This window comes from Epinephelus moara, chromosome 22 (genome assembly GCF_006386435.1).
Source record: "Epinephelus moara isolate mb chromosome 22, YSFRI_EMoa_1.0, whole genome shotgun sequence".
NCBI lineage: Eukaryota > Metazoa > Chordata > Actinopteri > Perciformes > Serranidae > Epinephelus > Epinephelus moara.
In genome coordinates, this window is record NC_065527.1 from 6,859,582 (window position 1) to 6,880,674 (window position 21,093).

The window sequence follows — 21,093 nt, forward strand, 5'->3', positions numbered from 1 at the left end:
GTTAAATGTTATTCGGTCAGTTTTAAAAAGCCCTTACCTAAACATACCATAGCTAAAGGTATAAATTAAGGCATGACTTAAATGTTAAATGTTATTCGGTCAGTTTTAAAAAGCCCTTCGCTAAATGTATCATAGTTAAAGCTATAAATTAAGGCGTGACTTTTATGTTATAGTCAGTTTTAAAAAGCCCTTAGCTAAAAAAATCATAGTTAAAGGTATAAATTAAGGCATGACTTTAAAGTTATTTGGTCAGTTTTGAAAAGCCCTTAGCTAAACATATCATAGTTAAAGGTATAAATTAAGGTATGACTTAAATGTTATTTGGTCGGTTTTAAAAAGCCCTTAGCTAAACATATCACAATTAAAGGTATGAATGATGGCATGACTTAAATAATATTTTTGTCGGTTTTAAAAAGGCCTTAGCTAAACATATCATAGTTAAAGGTATAGATTAAGGCATGACTTAAATGTTATTTGGTCGGTTTTAAAAAGCCCTTAGCTAAACATATCATAGTGAAAGGTATAGATTAAGGCATGACTTAAATGTTATTCGGTCAGTTTTAAAAAGCCCTTAGCTAAACATATTACATTCATTTATACCTTACTTATATCACTATTAAAACCAATATAAGTGAGGCATACTGTACCATTATAGCTTTATTAGTAATCATTCTTAAATTAATGGAATGCTGAAGTGAAAAATTAAGGGATTTCATAGTGGTGATGTTAGATGCAGGGTCTGTGTCATGGCTGAGGTTTGGTTGATATCCTCATGGGCCCTTGGGTGCAGCACTAAGCTGTATCGGCCAAGGCCCTGATTGGTCACTTTGTCAATTGTTTAGGCTCTCTATCTTATTGGACATGTGTGATTTATCTGCCACTGGAGATCACGTGGACTTGACCGAAAAGGTGGTTTTGTGTGTGTGTGTGTGTGTGTGTGTGTGTGTGGTGGGGGTTACCAGAGGTAGGAGGGTCAAAGGGGCTCTGCACATTGTGCAAGAAAAGAAGCAGAGAGCAGGGAGCTGTGTGAACGCAGTCTTTTCCTGGAGGATTACAGGCGAACACACACGCACGCACTCGCTCATCAACACGGAGACACGGTGCACGGATATCCAGCATGCATTTAAATCTTCTCATCTGATACTTTGTGGGCCGGAGCTGTTTCCTGCAGGAGGCTGTGGAAGGCTCCCACCATGGCAGAAGGTATGAAGAGCTTCTCTGCAGATGCTCTGACAGAAGAAGCGAAAAGAAGGAGAATAGAGGCAGGAGGGAAGGATGCACTGTCTCCTTCTTTCCTCTCTGAGGGTGCTTGTCTGCTCAGAAACATCCCCTCAGAAGTGCAGTCATGACTTGGTGTCTGGGGGATGTATGCTTTTGTTGGTGCTGAGGTAGAATGGAGGTGCACGAGACGGTCTGTGATCTTTAAAGCCTGTATCTGAAGCAGCAGCTGAGAGGAGGATGGGCTCTGCTTCAGTCAGGGTGTCATCACAGGTAGACAACGCATAGAAAAAAAGAGATCAATTAGAAATACAAGTTTCAGTGTTGTTAGTAGATCAGTTCCTCTCTTTATTTGAAAAGCTGTGGATCGACAGAAGTAAGACTCCATTTGACAGAGGGAAGATACTTTTTATTTTGAAGGCCTGCTGGATTTTAGGACGTACATGTATTTTTATTTTTTTTTAATATTTAAACATTTACCCTACGTAATTTGCTTTGTTACTGTAGAAAAGTACAATTGTGAATAAAATATTGAATTTCTTATCATAATCATAATATAGGGCCGAAAAAAAATGTTAATCAATCATCAATCGATTGTTATTATTATTTTTCATACCTTTCATACTGTCATTAAGTTACTTTATTAATGACGTCAGTACTGGTTCATCATGTTTGTGTAGTGCAAGTAACAATAATAGAGCAGAACATAATCAAAATAAACACAAAATAAAATAAAATATAAATAAATAAATAAATAAAATAAAGAAATGTGAAATAAAATAATGTAAAATAAAAGTAAAATGAATAAATAAAAATAAAATAAAGAAATAGATAAAAATAAGAATAAAATAAAAATAAAGAAAAAGAGGCGAAAATATCGACAGCAAATAATCGATTAAGTCTTTTTTATTTTTTTTTAAATGAAATGCCAAAAATGTTTTAAAAGACCTTTATGATACTAAATTCCGATGTAAAACTCGGGGTTTGGGAAATTGTTATGCGCATTTTTATGTATTTATTTTCTTTAGCCTAATTTAATTCAATTTAATTTTTTGTTTACAATTTTCCGACATTAATAGACTGATCAATTAAATCATAATCGGAGAATTAATCTCCAGATTACTTTCCCGCACTTATCACCCGATAAAAGTGTTTAAATGTCACCTGTGTGTCACACAGACCCGGTTATTGTTTTCTCGGGCCATTACGTAACATGCGGCCCTTTTAGGCTTCACTTTCGTTTCAACATCCTGCCGTTCACCAGACTTTGTGACCATCATCATCATCATCATCATCATCACTGTGTTTCTGTCCACCGTGCAGCAGCAGGCGGGTCGCAGAGTGAGGTAGAGGAGGAGGAAGCTGCTCTGTCCCGGGGCAGCGGAGTGTGCAAGTGGTTCAACGTGAGGATGGGCTTCGGCTTCCTGTCCATGAGCAGCAGGGACGGATCTGCTGTGGAGGAGCCGCTGGACGTGTTTGTCCACCAGGTGAGATGCTGCTGCTGTTTGTCACACCTGTCACTGTCAAAACACACATTAAACACACATTAAACACACATTACACATGGCTTAATAGAGACAGTTTCAATCACAAGTACACAAATCAGCTTCACTATAACTCACAGCATTCACAGACAAACACTTGTCTTTATCTGGACACATTTTCCCCACAAATACAACATGCTAACTTTTTTAGCATAAGCCTATGGCATTTTACATTGTATAAATTAGCCTAGCGCCGAGCAGAGATTTCAACAACAGCAGCATTTAACAAAGGTAATGTTACAAAATTCAGCTCCATTACAGCTCACAAGGTTCACTGACAAAACAACTGTCTTATACTAAACAGTTTTTCCAACCAAATACAACATGCTAACATTATTAGCACAAGCCTATGGCATTTTACATTGTATAAATTAGCCTAGCGATGAGCGGAGATTTCCTCTGCTCATATGAAGCCAGGATAAATCACACACAAGACTTAGAATGCTATTTTTGTGGAGGCTTTATTGAGGCTGCCCAAGCGTCTGTATTTGATGAGTTGGGAGTGACACTGGATTGACCAACAAGACTCTTCAACAGATCAACAGATAATTAATCAACAACTAGTTTTGTAATGCATGTACCTTTCCACCAAAAATGACAGAAATTCTCTGGTTGTAGCTTCCTTAAGAAACTTTGCTTCATTTAATAAATCATTTAAGAGTAAGTCACATGTACCGGCTGAGAAAAAACGACCTCTGTGGTGTAAAGTCACACATAATCCCACAAAGACAGCTTGTAAGAAGAATGTGAGACACCTGCTGTGTCCCTGTGTAAAATTACCTGAAGATTAACACATCCTAAAGTCAGCCGCACTGCCACTCCGCCCGCTTCACCTCACAGGCAGATATTTGCCGTGGAACCTCAAAGGTGTCAAGCTCAAACATTTCTATATAAAAGGGGTTAGAGGCTAAGGCAGAAATAACAAGGCTCATTCCTCTCCCCATCCAGCCCTGCTTCCTGTTATAAAGTCATTAAAACATCAGGGAGCCCACCCAACCCCGAGTTTCAGGCCCACCTCCCATGTGGAGCCTTGTGGCAGAAACCTCTTCTCAGGTTACCTGTCGGTGTGTTGCTGTAAATCATCTGAAGAAAGAGAGGGGGGAGAGGGCCTGCACATGCTCGTTGTGGGCTTCAGTGAATCATTGATGTCTGTTTGGTGTGCAGAGGTTTGATCAGATGGGAGACTGTAGTCTGTATTGTTAGAAGTGAATTGGCCAAATGTAAAGAAATAACAAAGGTTGCACCACGAGAGGTCAGGCTGTTCTCACGCAGTGTTCCTAGGTTTACCTACGACAAGTAATGCACCACAATTTGTATATATCCCACGAAATCATGAGCCAGTAATTTGTGTGTAACCCACATAATCAGGACGGCAGCAATCATGTGAGAAATGTGCTCATGGGAGTAAAGAGGAAGTAGTTTAAAGTCCATGTAAGGAAGGGTGGTGGATGGGTCAAACAACACAGGACTTTCACCCAGGAGACCAGTGTTTGGACCAAACTAGCCGAACCAAATTAGCTTTGAGTTTTTTTTCAAGTATATTGTCACCATGTTTCTTTTCCTTAACCTAACCAAAGTGTGTGGAACCTTTATATGCCTAAACCTAACTTACGTAACTTAATGCTAAGTACGTAACTTTATGGGCTATCACAGTCCAAAGACATGCAGGTTAATTGGTGACTCTAAATTTCCCGTAGGTGTGAATGTGAGTGTGAATGGTTGTCTGTCTCTATGTGTCAGCCTTGTGATAGTCTGGCGACTCGTCCAGGATGTACCCGGCCTCCCACCCGATGCTAGCTGGGATAGGCTCCAGCCCCCCCGCGACTCCCAACAGGTTAAGCGGTTATGGAAAATGAATGAATGAATGAACGTAACTTTATGTTAAGTGTGGCACGCTAATTTGTTAGATATGCATATTGTTACATGAAGATACATTGAAGAGCTTCAAGAAGTTCAAACCCTGCCTACGTTCACACCTCCGTACGCCTGGCCAATCACTTGCCCCTTTTACACTGCCAGATTTTCCGCGAATGTTGGGCCATTTTGCCGACAGGCTGCGAGCGTTTAGACACACAGAGCCGGATTGGCGAGTTGATCCAAGGCGCCCAATTTTCCTCCTCGTAGGGTAGTCATATTGGCGGAACCCTTTTAGTTTAAACAGACCGAGGCGGCCTTCTGCAACGGGGAGGGGCTGTTGATGACTTGTGGGAGGAGCTGTTGATGACGCCGCACGTGCGAGCCACTGGTGGTGGATAAACAGGAAACAGTTGATAGCAGGAATTAGCGAGCAGCTAAGGGAAACGCAAACCTGACAGACACTGTAAAGATGAGCAACTGGGGAGGAATTAGGAATTGCACGCCCTCGCAAACGAAGAGGCCATTAACCGTGGTACGTTGAAGAACGGGCCGACTTACGAGAGAATCGCCGAAGGACTGACCAGCCGCGGCTTCCCTCCCACATCACTGGTTACGTCACACGCTGAGCTACATGTTTTGTTACTTGCTCACGCCCCCCATTGGCCCAAAAAAGGCGCATTCTGTATAAACAAAAGTAGACAGGCGCCATTTTGCCGCACTCCGCGATTTTGTTTTTATACTGCTAATGCTGAAAAAAGACTGATTGGGCTTTCCTGCAAATTTGCACAATTCCTATCTAAAAAGGGCTACTGCGTCAGTTTCAGGAAATTCAACAATCCAGCAAGTACTTTATTTGAAGCACACTGACGCCTGAAAAAAACGGTTACAGAGGAGTAATGTGAATGTGTGGGGGCAATCCAATCGCCAGAATAAACGTTAGCATTGTGCATTTTCTGCAAACCACAGTATGTTGTTATGTCGCCGATACATTGAAACTTTATGTTTCAACAGTGCTATGGTTAATGTGTGGATATATTCAGGCACAAAAAACACTTCGTTATGGTTAGGAAAACATGATTGGCTTAAAATACCAAGTTTTGGTGGTTAAAATGTCACTTTTCGTGGCACTACCTCCACTGAAGATGCAGCGATGACTTGCTAGGAAACAAACGATTTTGTTGTTTGTTGGTCTGCGGTGGTTTGCCAGATCAGCCAGCATCAGCTTTAATGTGTATTAACCAACAAATGACCATTACCATTACGGATTGTCGTGTGCCAGAAAATGTTTTCTTTATTTCATTGTATTTTGTCTATTTGCCTCTGTTTCTGTTTGAACATTATCCTGTGAAGTATATTAATATGTGAGCTCAAAATCCATAGAGTAATATCAACACAGCAGCAGAGCACACTGAGACAACAAAGGAACTGCTGTTGACCTTTAAATTGTATTTACTCAATGACTGACGTGATTGTTTTCATCGATAGTGCTGTTTTATGGACCTAAAAAATGGATAGTAAGTAATATCAAAATTTAAGAGGAGCATTTCAGCTGGCATTTGGCTTTTTTACTGTGTGGTAGTTCATCCTCCATTTTATTTACTGCCACAATCGGAAAGCTAATCAGTGGAAGATCAATGGTGTAGCACACTGTTTGGTGATTTACTCACCTCAGGATACATACATTCTCACCACCTATTCTGGTGCTTTCACAGGAATGCACTCCTCCCCTGTGTCATTTCCCAGCATCCTCCAGTGCAGTGGTCATCTGCAGACTTGACCAGATGGACTTATTTTGGAGACTTGTAGGTGGTGGTGCTGAGGAAGCAGAGGGGGGGTTGGGGGTGAGGAATGCTTTGGAGGTTTGGTTGGAGACACACGAGGAGAGGAGGGGTGTTTGAGGGCATTGATGTTTGAGCGGGGTCGTCAGCAGGATTGGATTTTTATGAGCGAGCTGAGGATTGCCTGACAAAGACATTTATTCACAAGTGTGCGGTCAATTTTCAAGTTAGCTACACCTTTGTCTTGTCAAGACCAGAACTGGAATCGGTTTAAAGCTCAGACATCAAGCAACTTTATCCTCTTAACAATTTAATTCATATTTTCAGAACATGCCAAAAATAACAGCAGATTAAAACTACATTAAAAGATGTTTTGGGCAACTTGGGCAAATCGATGGTGAACATACAACGCTGACAATGCTAACCTTTTAAAGGAATACGTGTATCAGTTACTCACCCTGTGTTACGCTGAAGCCATGAAGAAAACTTAAATTGTCTTGCACGCCTCCACGGTGAGCAAAGAATCCAAAAACTAAAAAATATTCTTGATGTATTGAAGTCTCATTTATCCAGTTGTATGCTCAGTAATTCCCAAATAGACGGTGCTTTCTGACGGGGAACTGAACTGAACTTTCTCATTAACAGAGCAAACTGCACATGGAGGGCTTCCGCAGCCTCAGAGAAGGCGAAGCTGTCGAGTTTACCTTTAAGAAATCATCAAAAGGACTGGAGTCTGTCTGGGTTACTGGGCCCAACGGGGCCCCGTGTCTGGGCAGTGAGAGAAGACCAAAGAGTGGCCAGAAACGACGCTCCAAGAGTGACAGGTAAGACCTGAGTCCAACATTTTCTTTATCTGAGTAAGATGAGAACATCAATAAGAAATCTCATGTCTGTGTTAAATGTGGGAAGTAGAAAAAAACCCCACCACCTCGACAGCTCCCCAATGATCATGTTGGACTTTGTTTATTTTTGATATACTCAAATAGAAATGTGAAAATCACAATTGAATTATGTGCTGGAACAACAGTTTATCCATCTGTCTTCTATGAAACGTCTCTTGATACAGCGCAGGTTGCCAGAACAGTTCGCCTGGCTGTGTCCAAAGTGGAAAAAACATGGCTGCCAACACCTCTAAAGCCCACTAATGAACGTCATATCTTCTAGTTTGTTTAATCCTTACACAAATAGAAATGTACAAATTAAAATTTTTCACATTAGGGGGAGTTTCATGCTGGAAGTATTTCTTTGTGGATAACGGTTTATCTATCTGCCCAGTATTTCTGTGCTGCCAGCGCAGTCGACTGAAGAAAATGTTGGCATTGTATGTTTCTGCAAACCAATGATAACATTACATTTGCATGTTTCATATGTATCGCATCAGCATTTCTAAACCGACGTAGAACATCAGGAGGTGGAGGGGACGGTGGATGGTGTGACACCTACTGTATGTGAGATGCCTGCCAAGCTTTTTAGCCACCAAACATGGGTGTTTTTAGTGATCTATTCCTTTTCTTCTGCTCAGGATAGTGCCACAAAAAGTGATTGTTTTTCATGGAGACATTAATGCTTTTTGATAGTGCCACCAAACTGAGTATTTTAAGCTAAAATACGATCCTTTCTTAACTATAACCAAGTGGTTTTTAGGCCTAAAACTAATCACACAATAACAAAAGCGTTGTTAAAACAGCAGGTTTCGATGCAAAGTTTGAACATATCCGCTACATATACATATGTAACGTACTTGTAGTTTAAGGAAATGTACAATGACAACATTTATTCTGGTGACTGGGTTGGCGCTGCAGATCAGGTTGCCAGATACAGGTTATGCCTTTGGAACCTGCACCCAGCATAGATGTATAAAGAGAACTGGATACAGCGTTGGAGGAATCTTCTAGACTTTTCGAATGTCCAATGAATCAAAGTCTGATATGGAAACAAGTCATTTTGCAGAGGTTGTGACGCTCAGAAAAACACATCCACTGATTCACACTCTCTTTCGCCCTTTAAATTTATGGGAAAAAGTCTTTTTGGGCCACATGGCATCATGTGAAGGATGTAACTCCACTATGACAGTTGACTTCAAAGCCTGGTGCATTTCTTTGGAGCCTTGTTCTGTGGACGATAAACCAGGTGCAGACTTCCATCTGTGTCACCACTGATGAGGAAATACAGTGAGTGCTGGACAGAGCAGTGAGTGACAACAACCCCGCCCACATTTAAGAGGACTGTTTGTGGTGGAAACTCTAGGGTCTAGGTACCATGTCTGAAGGGTTACTGTTGGTTCCAAAGGTACCATACTGAAAGTGTTTGGTGGAAATGGGGCTTTAGTGAACTTTAGAGGTGTTTTTCCATTTGGAAGAAGTCAGACTACTTGTTTCCCACCTGCTTTTGATCTATATGCTAAACTAGGCTTACTAGGTCTGGACTTAAGTGCACCCTCAGAAAAAGAACAAACATGTCTTAAAATGTTAAAGTATTCCTTTGAGATTTCCTGATAGACTTGAGAAACAACAATGTGGCATATTCAGTAGAAGAAGTAGTTCAGTAGTCGTACAAATTGAGTACTTCAGTGTATTGATGATGAAAAACTGAATGATGGGCATTTCACTAATGTTTCCCCAAAAATCTAAACACTCAATTAACTCAAATTATAGATAATAAATAAAACAATTCTACCCTGTTTGTAGCATTACCAAATATTCTTTTTTTATTACTTTGAAAAAGACAAGACTTTATATACTGAATAAAGACAAATATGACCTGGTGAGAGGGAGAGAAGTGTTATCAGTTTATCACTGTATTAATTAAAGTTGTGCGTAGAGTAGAAATAAAAGAACATTTTCAAATAAAGTATTTTGCTGGTCAAAATTTCTCTCTTTGTGGAGCAGCAGGCTGAGCTGGATCAATAGATTATTTGATCTCTTCAGGCTTCTTCAACCCCCAACGCACCATTTTTTGGCCTCTGTGCAGCTTCAGCAGTTCAAAGTTTATCTCCTTATTACCAACACATTTTTTAAAAGCTACTGGAGGAAATTGTCATTTATTTGCAATTGCTCTGTTTGTCTTTAAACCTTGCTCGACAGGTTCCAAAACATGAATGTTGCAGTTCAATAATAAAGCAGTTTGATTTGCAGATTAAGATCAGAAAGAGTATTAATGCGATAGCACAGTATTAAATTGAACTTCATTAATCATGGTGTGCAGTGATAAAATAATCCCACAACTTCCTGTCCTTAAATACCCACTATAGGTTTGATTGCATTCACATGTTCCTTCTTCTCTCCCAAACATAAGTGCAGTATTCAGGAGGGGAAAGAATCCTATCCATTTAATTGATAACAGATGTAGGTGCCTGAGAGAGGTCAGAGGTCACCATTGCCATGGCAACAATGGGATGTGGTGTGCAAATGAGGTGGAGGGGAGGGTGGGAGGAGGGGCAGTGAGCGAGCGGGGGTCAGGGTTCAGAGGTCACAGTTGTATTGAAACAAAGGCGCTCCCTCTGCCACCCTCGTGGCCACACTGATCAATACTGACCCTGATGGGGGGCTGGGAGGAGGAGAGGAAGGAAGTGGTGGTTAGATGTGAGATGATGCAGGGCTCCAACTGGGTTTCATCACTCTGTAGATCACTGGCTGAAAGAAATTTATATATTACTTTAATAATATTTAATATTTTAAGTCGATAAAAGACCCAAACCAACAATGAACTGTCTGCCGACAAATATTGTGTTCGTTCGGGCTCCAGACTTTATTTAAATTTCATTTAACTGCAAAGGCACACTCATTTCTTTTTCACACAAATTTGGTGGCCAAAGCACACGTTTCATGGCCGACAATAAGCTACAGAAAATTCAATTTAACACAACACCCTTAACTGTGACACTTCAATACATGAAAAGGCAGTAACAGAAAGAAAATATCTTCGTAAATAATCTCTTACACACTCCTAGTTGACAGTCTATAGTGTCTTTAATTTGTTATATGATCTATAGTTGCTATGGCATAATAAAAACATCATTAAAATGTTGAGAAAATGAATAAGAAATTAACAAATTGCTGCCTTCCATTCATTGAAATGACTGGAGGTTCCAAGTTACCGCTCAGCAGTGTAAAAGCAGCCTAACTCCAAACTCAAAATAACCTTCTTTTTAAAGATTTTTCTTGGCATTATGCAGTTATTGAGCAGGACGTACCAGGGTGGGGGGATGGGATGCAGCAGGGGACCGTGTGTTGGTATCAAGCCTGTGGGCAGGACAAGGCCTTTGTACATGGGGTGTCCACTCTACTAGGTGAACTAGCTGGCACCCTGCCTACTTCTAGGGTTACCTCCAAACTGTAGTACTTTAGTAACGTTAATTTATTGACTATAAACTTGTAGTGTTGTCACATCAAACTGCAGGTCACTGTGCAACGCTTTTGCAGCTGCTAACAGCTAATAGCTAATTAACTCTCCTCCAAGTGATAACAGCATGAAGATGCTCTCTGTTTCAGTCACTTGATTCAGTTGGTCATTTGCTAAGTGATAGTTATAGCCTATATAAAACCCCAGGGAAGATTTCTATCTGACCCAAACACGTTATTGTCACTGGGAAGTCTCGAGCCCTGGCTCGATGAGTACTGTTTGCCATTTTCATAGAATGTTGAACTAAAAGGAGCAAATGACTCGGGATGCTTGTTTTGTGGAACTGTAATGTTATGTTGGAGGTTGAAATTTTTATAGCAGGGGCCAAAAAAATTGTAGCACGAGTATAAAAGTATCAAGTATGTCCTTTGTAGTTCAGACTTCTTTGTGTTCTACTACATTTGGAAATGAATATAGGACTGAAAAAACCCATCCTAAAACCAAGTATAGTGTTACTGTACCATCCTCTGGTTTCTCAGTGAATTGTTTAAACTACTCTGCAGACTGAAGTCTCTACGAACAGTGACAAACACAGTGACAGCTGACTCATGAATGGGTCCAATGCGGGTTAAATGTGCAGCAGCATTCACATCAGGCCCCACGTCACTGTCGCAATAAGGACTACAACTACCAAGCAGAATAGTGCTGTGCTATCAGTTCACCTCACACAGAAACCCTTACCTCAAAGAGGAGACAGACACAGCTGCAAAACTTACATGTATTTCATACACTGATGGAACAAGCATAACTTTGCCGACACTTAAGCTGCACCAACTTTACAAGGCCATGACATCATTTTATGTGCCGAGTCCTCACCCAAGTGCCGTAGCGTGTCAAGTGCTTGGTTTCCATTCATTTCTGTGCAGTATTAAAACAGTAAAAAGAGACATGAGACTTGCTTGAGATATGTAATTCGTCACAGTGAACTGCTCCCTACTCTGTTTACCTATAATTACCTGTTCGACCGCAGATGGAGAGGAGAGGAAGGGCCCGTAGAAAACCAGATTGTCCATCAACAAAAAAAATCAATGGTCGTTGCTGGCCTGTTTAAGTGGCCACTGTCTCAGTGTGTCACACTGCACAGTGCTCGAGCCTCACTGGCCTTATTTATCCTGCCCTAATGAATTCACCAACAGGATTTCACTTAGCCACCGATCATCAGCTTTCTCAGCATTGATTTGCGGATAACAATGCACATCAAGCTACAAGAGCAACAAACGGCAGTGGGAGTGTTGTGTTTAATCAGAGCCGCTTGTTGTGTGGAGATTCATACATGCTTTGACCTGTTAAAAGCAGAATTATGTCTCATCTGTTGTCTTTAATTAGCACCCTATTGTGAAAATATGATAGAATCTGAAGAAGATGGCTCTGTTCCATGAAGTGTCTCAGTAAAGGTGGGCAAATACTGTGACACAGATATGCCTGATTTTAGTCAAACTGGTTGCACCCAATTTATTTTAGAGTCAGGCTGATTTTTTTGACAGATAACTTGTTTGCCGTGCAGTTTGAATGTCCCAGCAGCTGGTTAAGTGTGTCAGCTCCATGTCACAGCCAGACAATCTGCACAGTGTGAGCACAAAAGTCGCAGACTCTAGCCGCACAGCTTAAAATATAGTGCAAGTTAACATACACAGTATGGTCAGCTCAAGCCATGCTAGTGAGCCAGTATGCACAGTACCAGTGGACGTAGCCACCGTGATGTCACATCATTGGTTTGTGTGCTTCTCTTTGGCATTTTGTCCTTTGCCATATGGTCAGAGGTGACCATATTTGGACAGGATAGTGTGGATAACTGTGGATAACATGAGCTGCTATCTTAGCACAGTGTATTTATAGCCATGTTTAACTTTGACATTTTCGACTCTTGAGTCCTCATCCTGTGGGTTAACACTTCCATATCATGTATTTCGTTCACAATTTTCAGCCATTCATCTTGTGTTGGTGGTTCTGCCTCATACCATCTCTTCGTGGTGGCCTTTTTACAGGCTGCCAGCAAGATTTTCAGTAGGTATCTGTCTTCGACCAAAACTTTCTTAGGTGAATGTTACACAGTTAGCCTCACATTCATTAACTGAAAATACACTGAAATAGCGACAGGTACAGCTCCGCCTATATTCTGTAAATCTGGGGTTATGCCGCGATTATGTTACCTAACCAATTTGTCACTGTGGTAGCGACTTGTCAACAGACGACACCCACTGCTCACTCAAGTGGCCACGTACGTACTGGGTTTGGAAATTAGCACCAGTCACCAGCCAAAAAACCCCAATTGTACTCTGTTTAGTGGCTGGTAGATTTTGGAATCCACCAACCACAGTGGCAGATTGACAATTAAGTTAATTTCCAACTCTGGTGCTTACTACGCAAAACTGACACGTTTATTTCTGCTGTTAAGTTGGGCATTTTAACATGGGGGTCTATGGGGATTGACTCGTTCTTGGAGCCAGCCTCAAGTGGCCATTCAAGGAACTGCAGTTTTGGCACTATTGCATTGGCTTCATTTTTCAGCCCTGGAAGTTGTCACTTGGTAATAAAATGTTGATACTGGACAAATACTTTTAATATTATGATATTAATTATAGCGATATTACTATATTCTGCAGAATATATTTAATTCCATTCAGTCATAGACTTTCCTTAAACACACTTAGCAAACAGACTGCAAGAAATGTTAGGTTTAAAAACATTCAACACATCTGTCTATCGCTCACATAAGATCACACTCATTGGTGTTGTGGTCCCATAGCATGCATGGACTACAAAGATGGAGGACAGGGGGTACAATGTGTGAGAAAAAGATCCAAAATAAAAGATCCAAGAACTATTTTGTGTCTGTTATGGATTTTTAAAATGTTCAGTTAAGTAGTTGAAACACTTCAACAGGACATCTACGTTTTCCCCCTCAATGAAAAATCCTGAATCTATGAATTCAAGTGTCAAACTAAGATCAACTTTCCTCTTGAGCAGGTGAATGTGAGAACAAACTCTGCTCAAGCATCAATCTGGAACAGTATGTTCAAACATCTCAGTGGAGAGCAATAAGACTTTAAACACTGCAAAGCCAACGGCCACCCTTTTATCTTGTTTGGAAGAACAACAAAGCCAGCTCTAAGTTTGGCTGTCAAAGTATCCCTCACGCAATCTCCTGAGGGACAGAGATCAATTTGGCCAAATCCCTTAACAGCTGCACACCACTGGGACTGCAGTTAATGTGGACGCATGGTGACAGATGTGTTAAAGACGGAGGGATGTGACACCAAAGCTGGAGTGTGCTGCCCTCTGGTGGTGGAAATGAAGCACTTCACTGCAGACAGATTTGTGTTCAGATTCAATGAAAACCACTTGCTTGTCAAAACTGTTAAAACACTTACACACACACTCAGTGTAAGTGTTTAGTACTGCAACTGTTCTTGCATCGACAACATCCTTTGAAATCCTGAAGCGCTGCTGCAGGTCTTAAAACATTAAGGGCTAATCACCACATCCTGTAACACTGAGCACTTCCTTAGTGCTGCAGAAGGCCGTCACTCACACATCAGAGCATTTGACTTGTGTGTCAAAGGTAAGTGCCTCACTGCCTCCAAAAATAATCTGTCTCTTTATCACTGCTTAGAGTGACGCAGCAAGTGTTTAAGGAACTGCGTCAGGTGACAATACACTCATATCAATGTATCTGCAGTTTCAGTAGGCTGGTTCTCTTTATATTGTTCTACATTACTGTAATGTTAGACACACATGACAAAATGAAAGTAAAAACAAATGTTTCAGTAGAATAAATTTATATAATTCAGGAACTATTTAGAAAAGAAAAACAAAATGAGGTCACTCCCTGTCTTCTATTTATTCCAGATGCTACAACTGTGGAGCCCCCGGCCATCATGCCAAAGAGTGTCAGCTGCCGCCTCAGCCCAAAAAGTGCCATTGCTGTCAGAGTGTTTCCCACATGGTGGCCAGCTGTCCGGTCAAAGCACAGCAGCAGCAGCAGCAGCAGCAGCAGCAGCAGCAGCAGCATTCGTCTCCAGGCTCTCAGGGACCAGCTACCTCACAGAGGAACGAGGAAGAGGAGCAAAGCCAGGCCGCCCTCTCTGAGAACTCAGAGTGAATGCTTGAGGTTTTCCACTGGAGCACTGCTTTTACAAAGAGCTACCTCAGGTTTTATTTATTGAGGAGTCATTGCTGCGGTGCTGATGAGGTGTGTTGTTCGATAGAGCGCTGGCAGACATGTCCACTTTGAAAACTTTCATTTCTTAGGTTGTTTTTCTGCCTCGGATAAGTGTCTTAGCTTTGGAATGAAACAATCAGACTTACCGTTGATTCAGCCGTGTAGTAGCCACACATATCATGACTGATCTGACATGACGTGTGCCTCAGTTAACTGAGCCTTTCTTTAACAACTCTCCAAAGCATCACACACATACAGGGTGTGTGAGAATTTGATATATGGGTTTGCAGATATATGACATCTATAAAACCAGCATGATGGTTCTATTAGACCTCTGTATGTTATAGGTTTTCACATGTCAGAGCCGGAAAAACACAAATGCAAGTGGTAACACGTTGCATTCCAGTTAGGTTTTGGGTATTGTGCATGCTGGTCTACTGCCATGCCTAATTAGGACACTTCACAGGAAATGATGCATCATTCATTAGTTTAACCTGTTCTTTTGTTTCCAGTTGTAACAAATCAAATACCTGCTGTGAGAGAGGCCACTACACTCCGGCATGAATGTGGCTCTCACATTTTCCCAGTACTTATACTTTAGTTCATTTGCTACCTTGAAATGGTGCTAAACTTTGAGATAAATCTCAGGGCAAGTGACAAAGGTGACAATGTAGATGTTCTTGACCTTCTATTAAAGGTCCTGTATGTGACTTTCAGAGCATTAATATGGCAGCACACCACTATTTGCTATGTAAAGATACAGTGGAGTAATGGCGTCAGAGCAGAGAATGAAGTCACACTATCTCTTTGTATGCTGTAGTCTGAGCTTCTCTGTGGTTTGTTGTGGGAAGCCAGGCTGGCTACGCTTGCATGTGTGTATCCCACTGGCTTACCGAATAGCTGCGGTCATAAGCCCTTTTTAGAAAAGCCCAATCAGTCTTTTTTCAGCATTGGCAGTATAAAAACAAAATCGGGGAGTGCAGCAAAATGCCGCCTACCTACTTTTGTTTATACAGAATGTGTCTTTTTCGGGGCAATGGGGGGCGTGAGCAAGTAACAAAACATGTAGCTCAGCGAGTGACGTAAACAGTGACGTGGGAGGGAAGCCGCGGCTAGTCAGATGGCGATTCTCTCGTAAATCGGCCCGTCCTTCACCGTCCCCGTCATCTGATGGTTAATGGCCTCTTCGTTTGCGAGGACAAGGAGGGCGCGCAATTCCTTGTCTCCCCAGTTGCTCATCTTTACAGTGTCTGTCAGGTTTGTGTTTCCCTCTTGCTACTAGCTGCTCGCTAATTCCTGCTATCAGCTGTTTCCTGTTTATCCACCGCCAGTGGGTCGCACGTGGGGCGTCATCAACAGCTCCTCCCACAAGTCATCAACAGCCCCTCCCGTTGCGGAAGGGCGCCTCAGTCTGTTTAAACCAAAAAGGTTCCGCCAATATGACTTAACCTCCAAGGCGGAAAATTGGGCACCTCAGATCAACTCGCCAATCCGGCTCTGTGTGTCGCAGCTGGCCGGCAAATTGGCCCAACATTTGTGGAAAATCTGGCAGTGTAAAAGGGGCTATAGAGAGGCTTATATCTGGACGACATCGTTGCGATAGAGTAGCACCCACCTTCTGGTTCCCCCAATACTGTTAGCTCTGTTAGCACTGTTGCCGTTGTTTAGCACTGTTTATGGAGTTAGCATCATTAGCTGCTAGCTGCTGGCCTCACCAACTCCATGTTGACAACTCATACGCTCTGAATTTCACATACAGCTCCTTTACGTTGTTAGTTACTGTCAGGACCTTTAACATGTAGCCTCCACATACACCATTGTACACTCATAGCTTTATCCATTTTGCTAACCAGTTAGATTAGCCACGAGTTAGCTTGATTAGCAAATTCAACAAACTTGTTAATATTTCTTCTAAAGCTTTAACATAAAACAAGGTCTGACTAGATTGTAACGTGTTGATAATACCCTGTTTTTGAAGTGAGATAAAGTGGTGCCACAGAGTATTAGGGTCACTGCAGGGAAATAAAAAAAAATAATCCAAACATTTGAGAAGTCAGAAATATAAGAGTAGTAAATAGTGAGAATAGCTGTGGTAAACATCTCTTTTCCCCCCAAAATATGACAAACATTTTTTGTATATCATTTTTATTTTTGTAAAATTCCATTGAAAATCAAGACCTTTTCTGAAATGTCTTTATTCATCATTACATCTTCTCCTCAAAATATTATTGTAATCCTAAATCCTAAAAAAAAGTGTCCCTTAGACTCTGCGGTAAATTGCCAATATTTTTTTTTTAATTACTAAACTTAAATAATGAGGTAAACAATCCACCATGTGAATGTAAGCGAGACAACATGTCCTGCGCTGCCAAATATTTTGCTAAAAACATTTGTGTCCGCCTTTATGGAAAAACATTTTCAGGTATTATAGTGAAAAGTGAATGTCACAACATAAGTGCCATAACCTCCACTAAAAACAACATTATTTCACCACACACATGCTTTTCAAAAATAATTCTACTTTGTCTGTAGTTGTGGTGAAGTTTACGTCTTACTCTAATTACCAAGTTGCCATTTCGTCACTTAAACTTATATGCAAGACCAGTGTTGATTGTACGGCAGAGTTTGTCTGCGAAACAGTATTAATCTGAATGTTCACACGTATATCAGGGATATTTTCACATTAACAGTAGTTGCTCATTTATTGTATTTGAAAGTTGTAGGTGAAGCAGGAAGTAGCTGAGATCTGTCCTCACTCATTTTAGTGAAGGGGATGAATGTATATAGACATTATTTTTTTTATATTAACTATTTATTCAGAGTTGTTCTCCTGGACGTTTGACAGCTCATTTGATCCTGTGCTGTGATTCAGAAACATCTTTGGACCAATCAAAACTCAGTATGTCACAGCTTTTGGACAAACTCTGACACCTCTTTTACAGTTGACTGACGGTATCATTTTGCAAATTAACTGAATTGTCATGACACAGAAAAAACAGCATTCCAGTGTTTAATGTTTATATTTGTGAATGTAATGGTTTCTCAGTAACCTCAGACTGCATTTATTTAATTTTTGAACTCAGGGAGAACTTTTTTTGACCTCGTGTCTTTGAGGATGTGTCTGGATGTTTAAGTTATTTACTGTGTTGGGGTGCTGGAGGACCCAGGGCATTAACTGCCAAATGAGCCGTGCACTTTCACAGTGTCATTGTCTGCCATACACCACAGAGCAGCAAGCACTGTGACAGCGTTACATGACTTAAAGGAACCGTCCATACTGAGCACCCTTTTACACTGTGCATGCTTCAGTATGATGTCTTGGTAGGGTTTGTGCTTTGCTAATGTGGACCTATTTGACATGTAGACAAGTGGTCAAACAGATGATGTGATGCCGTTTTAAGATATTTAGCTACAGTGGAGTGGGACTGTAGAAATGTTGTCATGCTATATAAAAACCAGCTGTAGAGGAGAGAAGCAGCCTGTTTTTTCTGGTAGTATTTCAAAAGGTTAAAGTTGCTATTATGGAGCCTAAACAGAGTAGTTACCAGGGCTGTGGACCCAAATCACATGACTTGGATTAATGACTTGGATTTTAACACCAATGACTTGTGACTTCACTTTGACTTGAGCCTTTTGACTTGAAAATATGTGATACCTTCACCCAAGCCCAAGATGAACAATTTCATTATTTAAAAAGTGCACCACGATTCAGTTAATTTCCCTTCGTTTCCTGAATCAACGCTATTCACTCCTAGCAAGGCAACACTTTGGCTAACTCTCCAGATCCACTTTGTTTGGACAAGTCTAGTCAAGTTTCATGTGTGCCAGTCGGAAAAATCTGTTCCGTCCATCCGTCCATTTTCATCCACTTATCTGGGGACGGGTCGCGGGGGCAGCAGGCCAAGCAAAGCACCTCAGATGTCCCTCTTTCCAGCAACGCTTTCCAGCTCCTCCTGGTGGACCCCAAGGTGTTCCCAGGCCAGATGAGATATGTAATCCCTCCAGTGTGTTTTGGGTCTGCCCCGGGGCCTCCTACCAGTGGGACGTGCCCAGAACACCTCTAACTGGAGGCGCCCAGGAGGATCCTGATCAGATCCCCGAACCACCTCAACTGACCCCTTTCGATGCGAAGGAGCAGCGGCTCTACTCCGAGCTCCCTCTGGATGTCGGAGCTCCTCACCCTATCTCTAAGGCTGAGCCCAGACACCCCACAGAGGAAACTCATTTTGGCCGCTTGTATCTGTGATCTCATTCTTTCAGTCACTGCCCAGAGCTCATGACCATAGGTGAGGGTTGGGACATAGATGGACCAGTAAATCCAAAGCTTTGCCTTCTGGCTCAGCTCGCTCTTCAGCGCAGCGCCTGCATCACTGCAGAAGCCGCACCAAACCACTGATCAATCTCACGCTTGGTTCAATCCCCACTTGTGAATAAGATTCTGAATCTGATATAAAGATAATTGTGTTCGTGTGTAAAATCTAAGCGCTGGCCAACAAAATCCAATTGCAGTTTGCAACACATGGATTGAAAATTGCAAACAGGGAGGCTTTCAACAAATTTGTTTTCACATATAAGTACACCTACTATTCTAAAATACCATGTATATGTACCATATGTTATAACTCCTAAGTTTAGGAATTGGTACTTGACTGTCTTGACTTGACTGACTATCTTTTGACTTGCAAAGCAATGACTTGGTCCCACCTTTGGTAGTTACCTGGCCCACTGAGCTAGCTCAATAGATTAGCCAGTTAGCTAGCTTATGAGCTACCGCATCTGTGTTATGGTTAGGGCATTAGGGTAGGGTAATTAGCATTGAAAAAATAGTTTTTTGATATCCCTTCTTTAAGGGTGTGAGATCAGAAGAACGATATCATTCTCATACCTGTGCATCAAGAAACCCCACGCAGCTGGAGCCCAGATCTGTTTAGCTTAACTTAGCTTAGCTTAGGTTAGCATAAAGCGAGGAAGCAGAAGGAAATGGCAAGTCTGGCTCTGTCCAAAGTGAAAAAACAACAAAAAATAAATAAAAAAAGAAAAGAAAAACCCACCAGCACCGAAAAGTTGTCTCAGAAAATAAATGAATAAAAATTAACACAGGTCATCACAGACACTATATTTGAAATGTCATCATGATGTTGTTTTTATTGTAAATATTCATCGTCTTTTTCAGGTATATTAATATTTATGATGTGTCTGCATGATAACGAGTAGATGAATAGATTAGCTAATGGGACTGGGACCTGATGACACAGCACAAAGGATGTTTAAGAGCATCAATAACCTGCAGATCATCATTAAGGGTCATGATGCCTGAGCTCACCATGATGCAGTGTCTGATCTATCATGTATAATATTCTCCTTCAGTCCCAGTGTTTTGTCTTGTTTTGTTGTAGTTTGTATTCCTTCTCATGTGTGAACAAGACAGAACTCTTCTTGTCACAAATCTATACAAGTCTACCTCAGGTGTGATTTTGGACAGCTTGTGAACAGCTTGTCCAAAAAACAGTTAATGTATATTTTTTGTTTATGAAGTGGTCTGTTCAAGTATTTATTACTTTTTCTATTTTGCTTTTTTTTTGTGATGTGTGCTACCTCATTGACCTTACTCTATATTTTTTCTAGTATCTTAATGCCTGTTGTTGCTGCCGATATAACAAGACATGCTCTACGTGAGACCAAAGTGGGGCTTTTGAAAGAAGTCTTGTTTTCAGGAAATAGCGAGACACAAAAAGACCTGATGAAAACACAGATAAGATGTTCACTTGCATTATTTAAACTGACACTCATCGCCTATCTTTACCCACCAGAGCAGACACACCCGCCATTTTTGAGTCTCTGACCGTTAACTGTACAGATGAATGTTTTGACTATAAGAATGGCCATGTTGTCTTTGGGTGTAAATCTAATCTTTACTTAGTGGGTCTACTCAGGGTTGTGCTGAACACATGTTGTAGGGTTATTTAACTCAATTATTAAGTTTGTCTTTCAGTGTCATCTCAAACAAACTGTGCTGCAATACAATGGAAAATTAAAGCTCTTTAAAGAATTGAAGATTTGTGTTTTATTGACCTGTTTCTTGTGTTTACGCTTTGGAATAGACCTGTGACGATGTCTGATCAGAGATTTTTAA

General features: G+C 41.1%; 2 protein-coding genes across 2 annotated transcripts in view; one reads left to right on the forward strand and one right to left on the reverse strand.

The window, feature by feature from the left end:
• The window catches only part of rpl15 (ribosomal protein L15), a 993,591-nt gene that overhangs the window by 175,193 nt on the left and 797,305 nt on the right, over positions 1 to 21,093 (reverse strand). The gene's annotated exons all lie outside the window — the stretch shown is intronic.
• Positions 988 to 21,045, forward strand: LOC126383915 (protein lin-28 homolog A-like). The gene is made up of 4 exons (XM_050034669.1): positions 988 to 1,203; positions 2,542 to 2,705; positions 7,043 to 7,221; positions 14,648 to 21,045. The coding sequence occupies exons 1-4, from the start codon at positions 1,194 to 1,196 to the stop codon at positions 14,898 to 14,900; spliced, it is 606 nt and encodes a 201-aa protein (XP_049890626.1). The 5' UTR covers positions 988 to 1,193; the 3' UTR covers positions 14,901 to 21,045.

Excerpts from the sequence above, each read along its gene's own strand:
- LOC126383915 (XM_050034669.1), top strand. Across the intron at positions 2,706-7,042 it reads TGGACGTGTTTGTCCACCAG|AGCAAACTGCACATGGAGGG; the intron begins GTGAGATGCTGC and ends TCTCATTAACAG. Across the intron at positions 7,222-14,647 it reads CGACGCTCCAAGAGTGACAG|ATGCTACAACTGTGGAGCCC; the intron begins GTAAGACCTGAG and ends TATTTATTCCAG.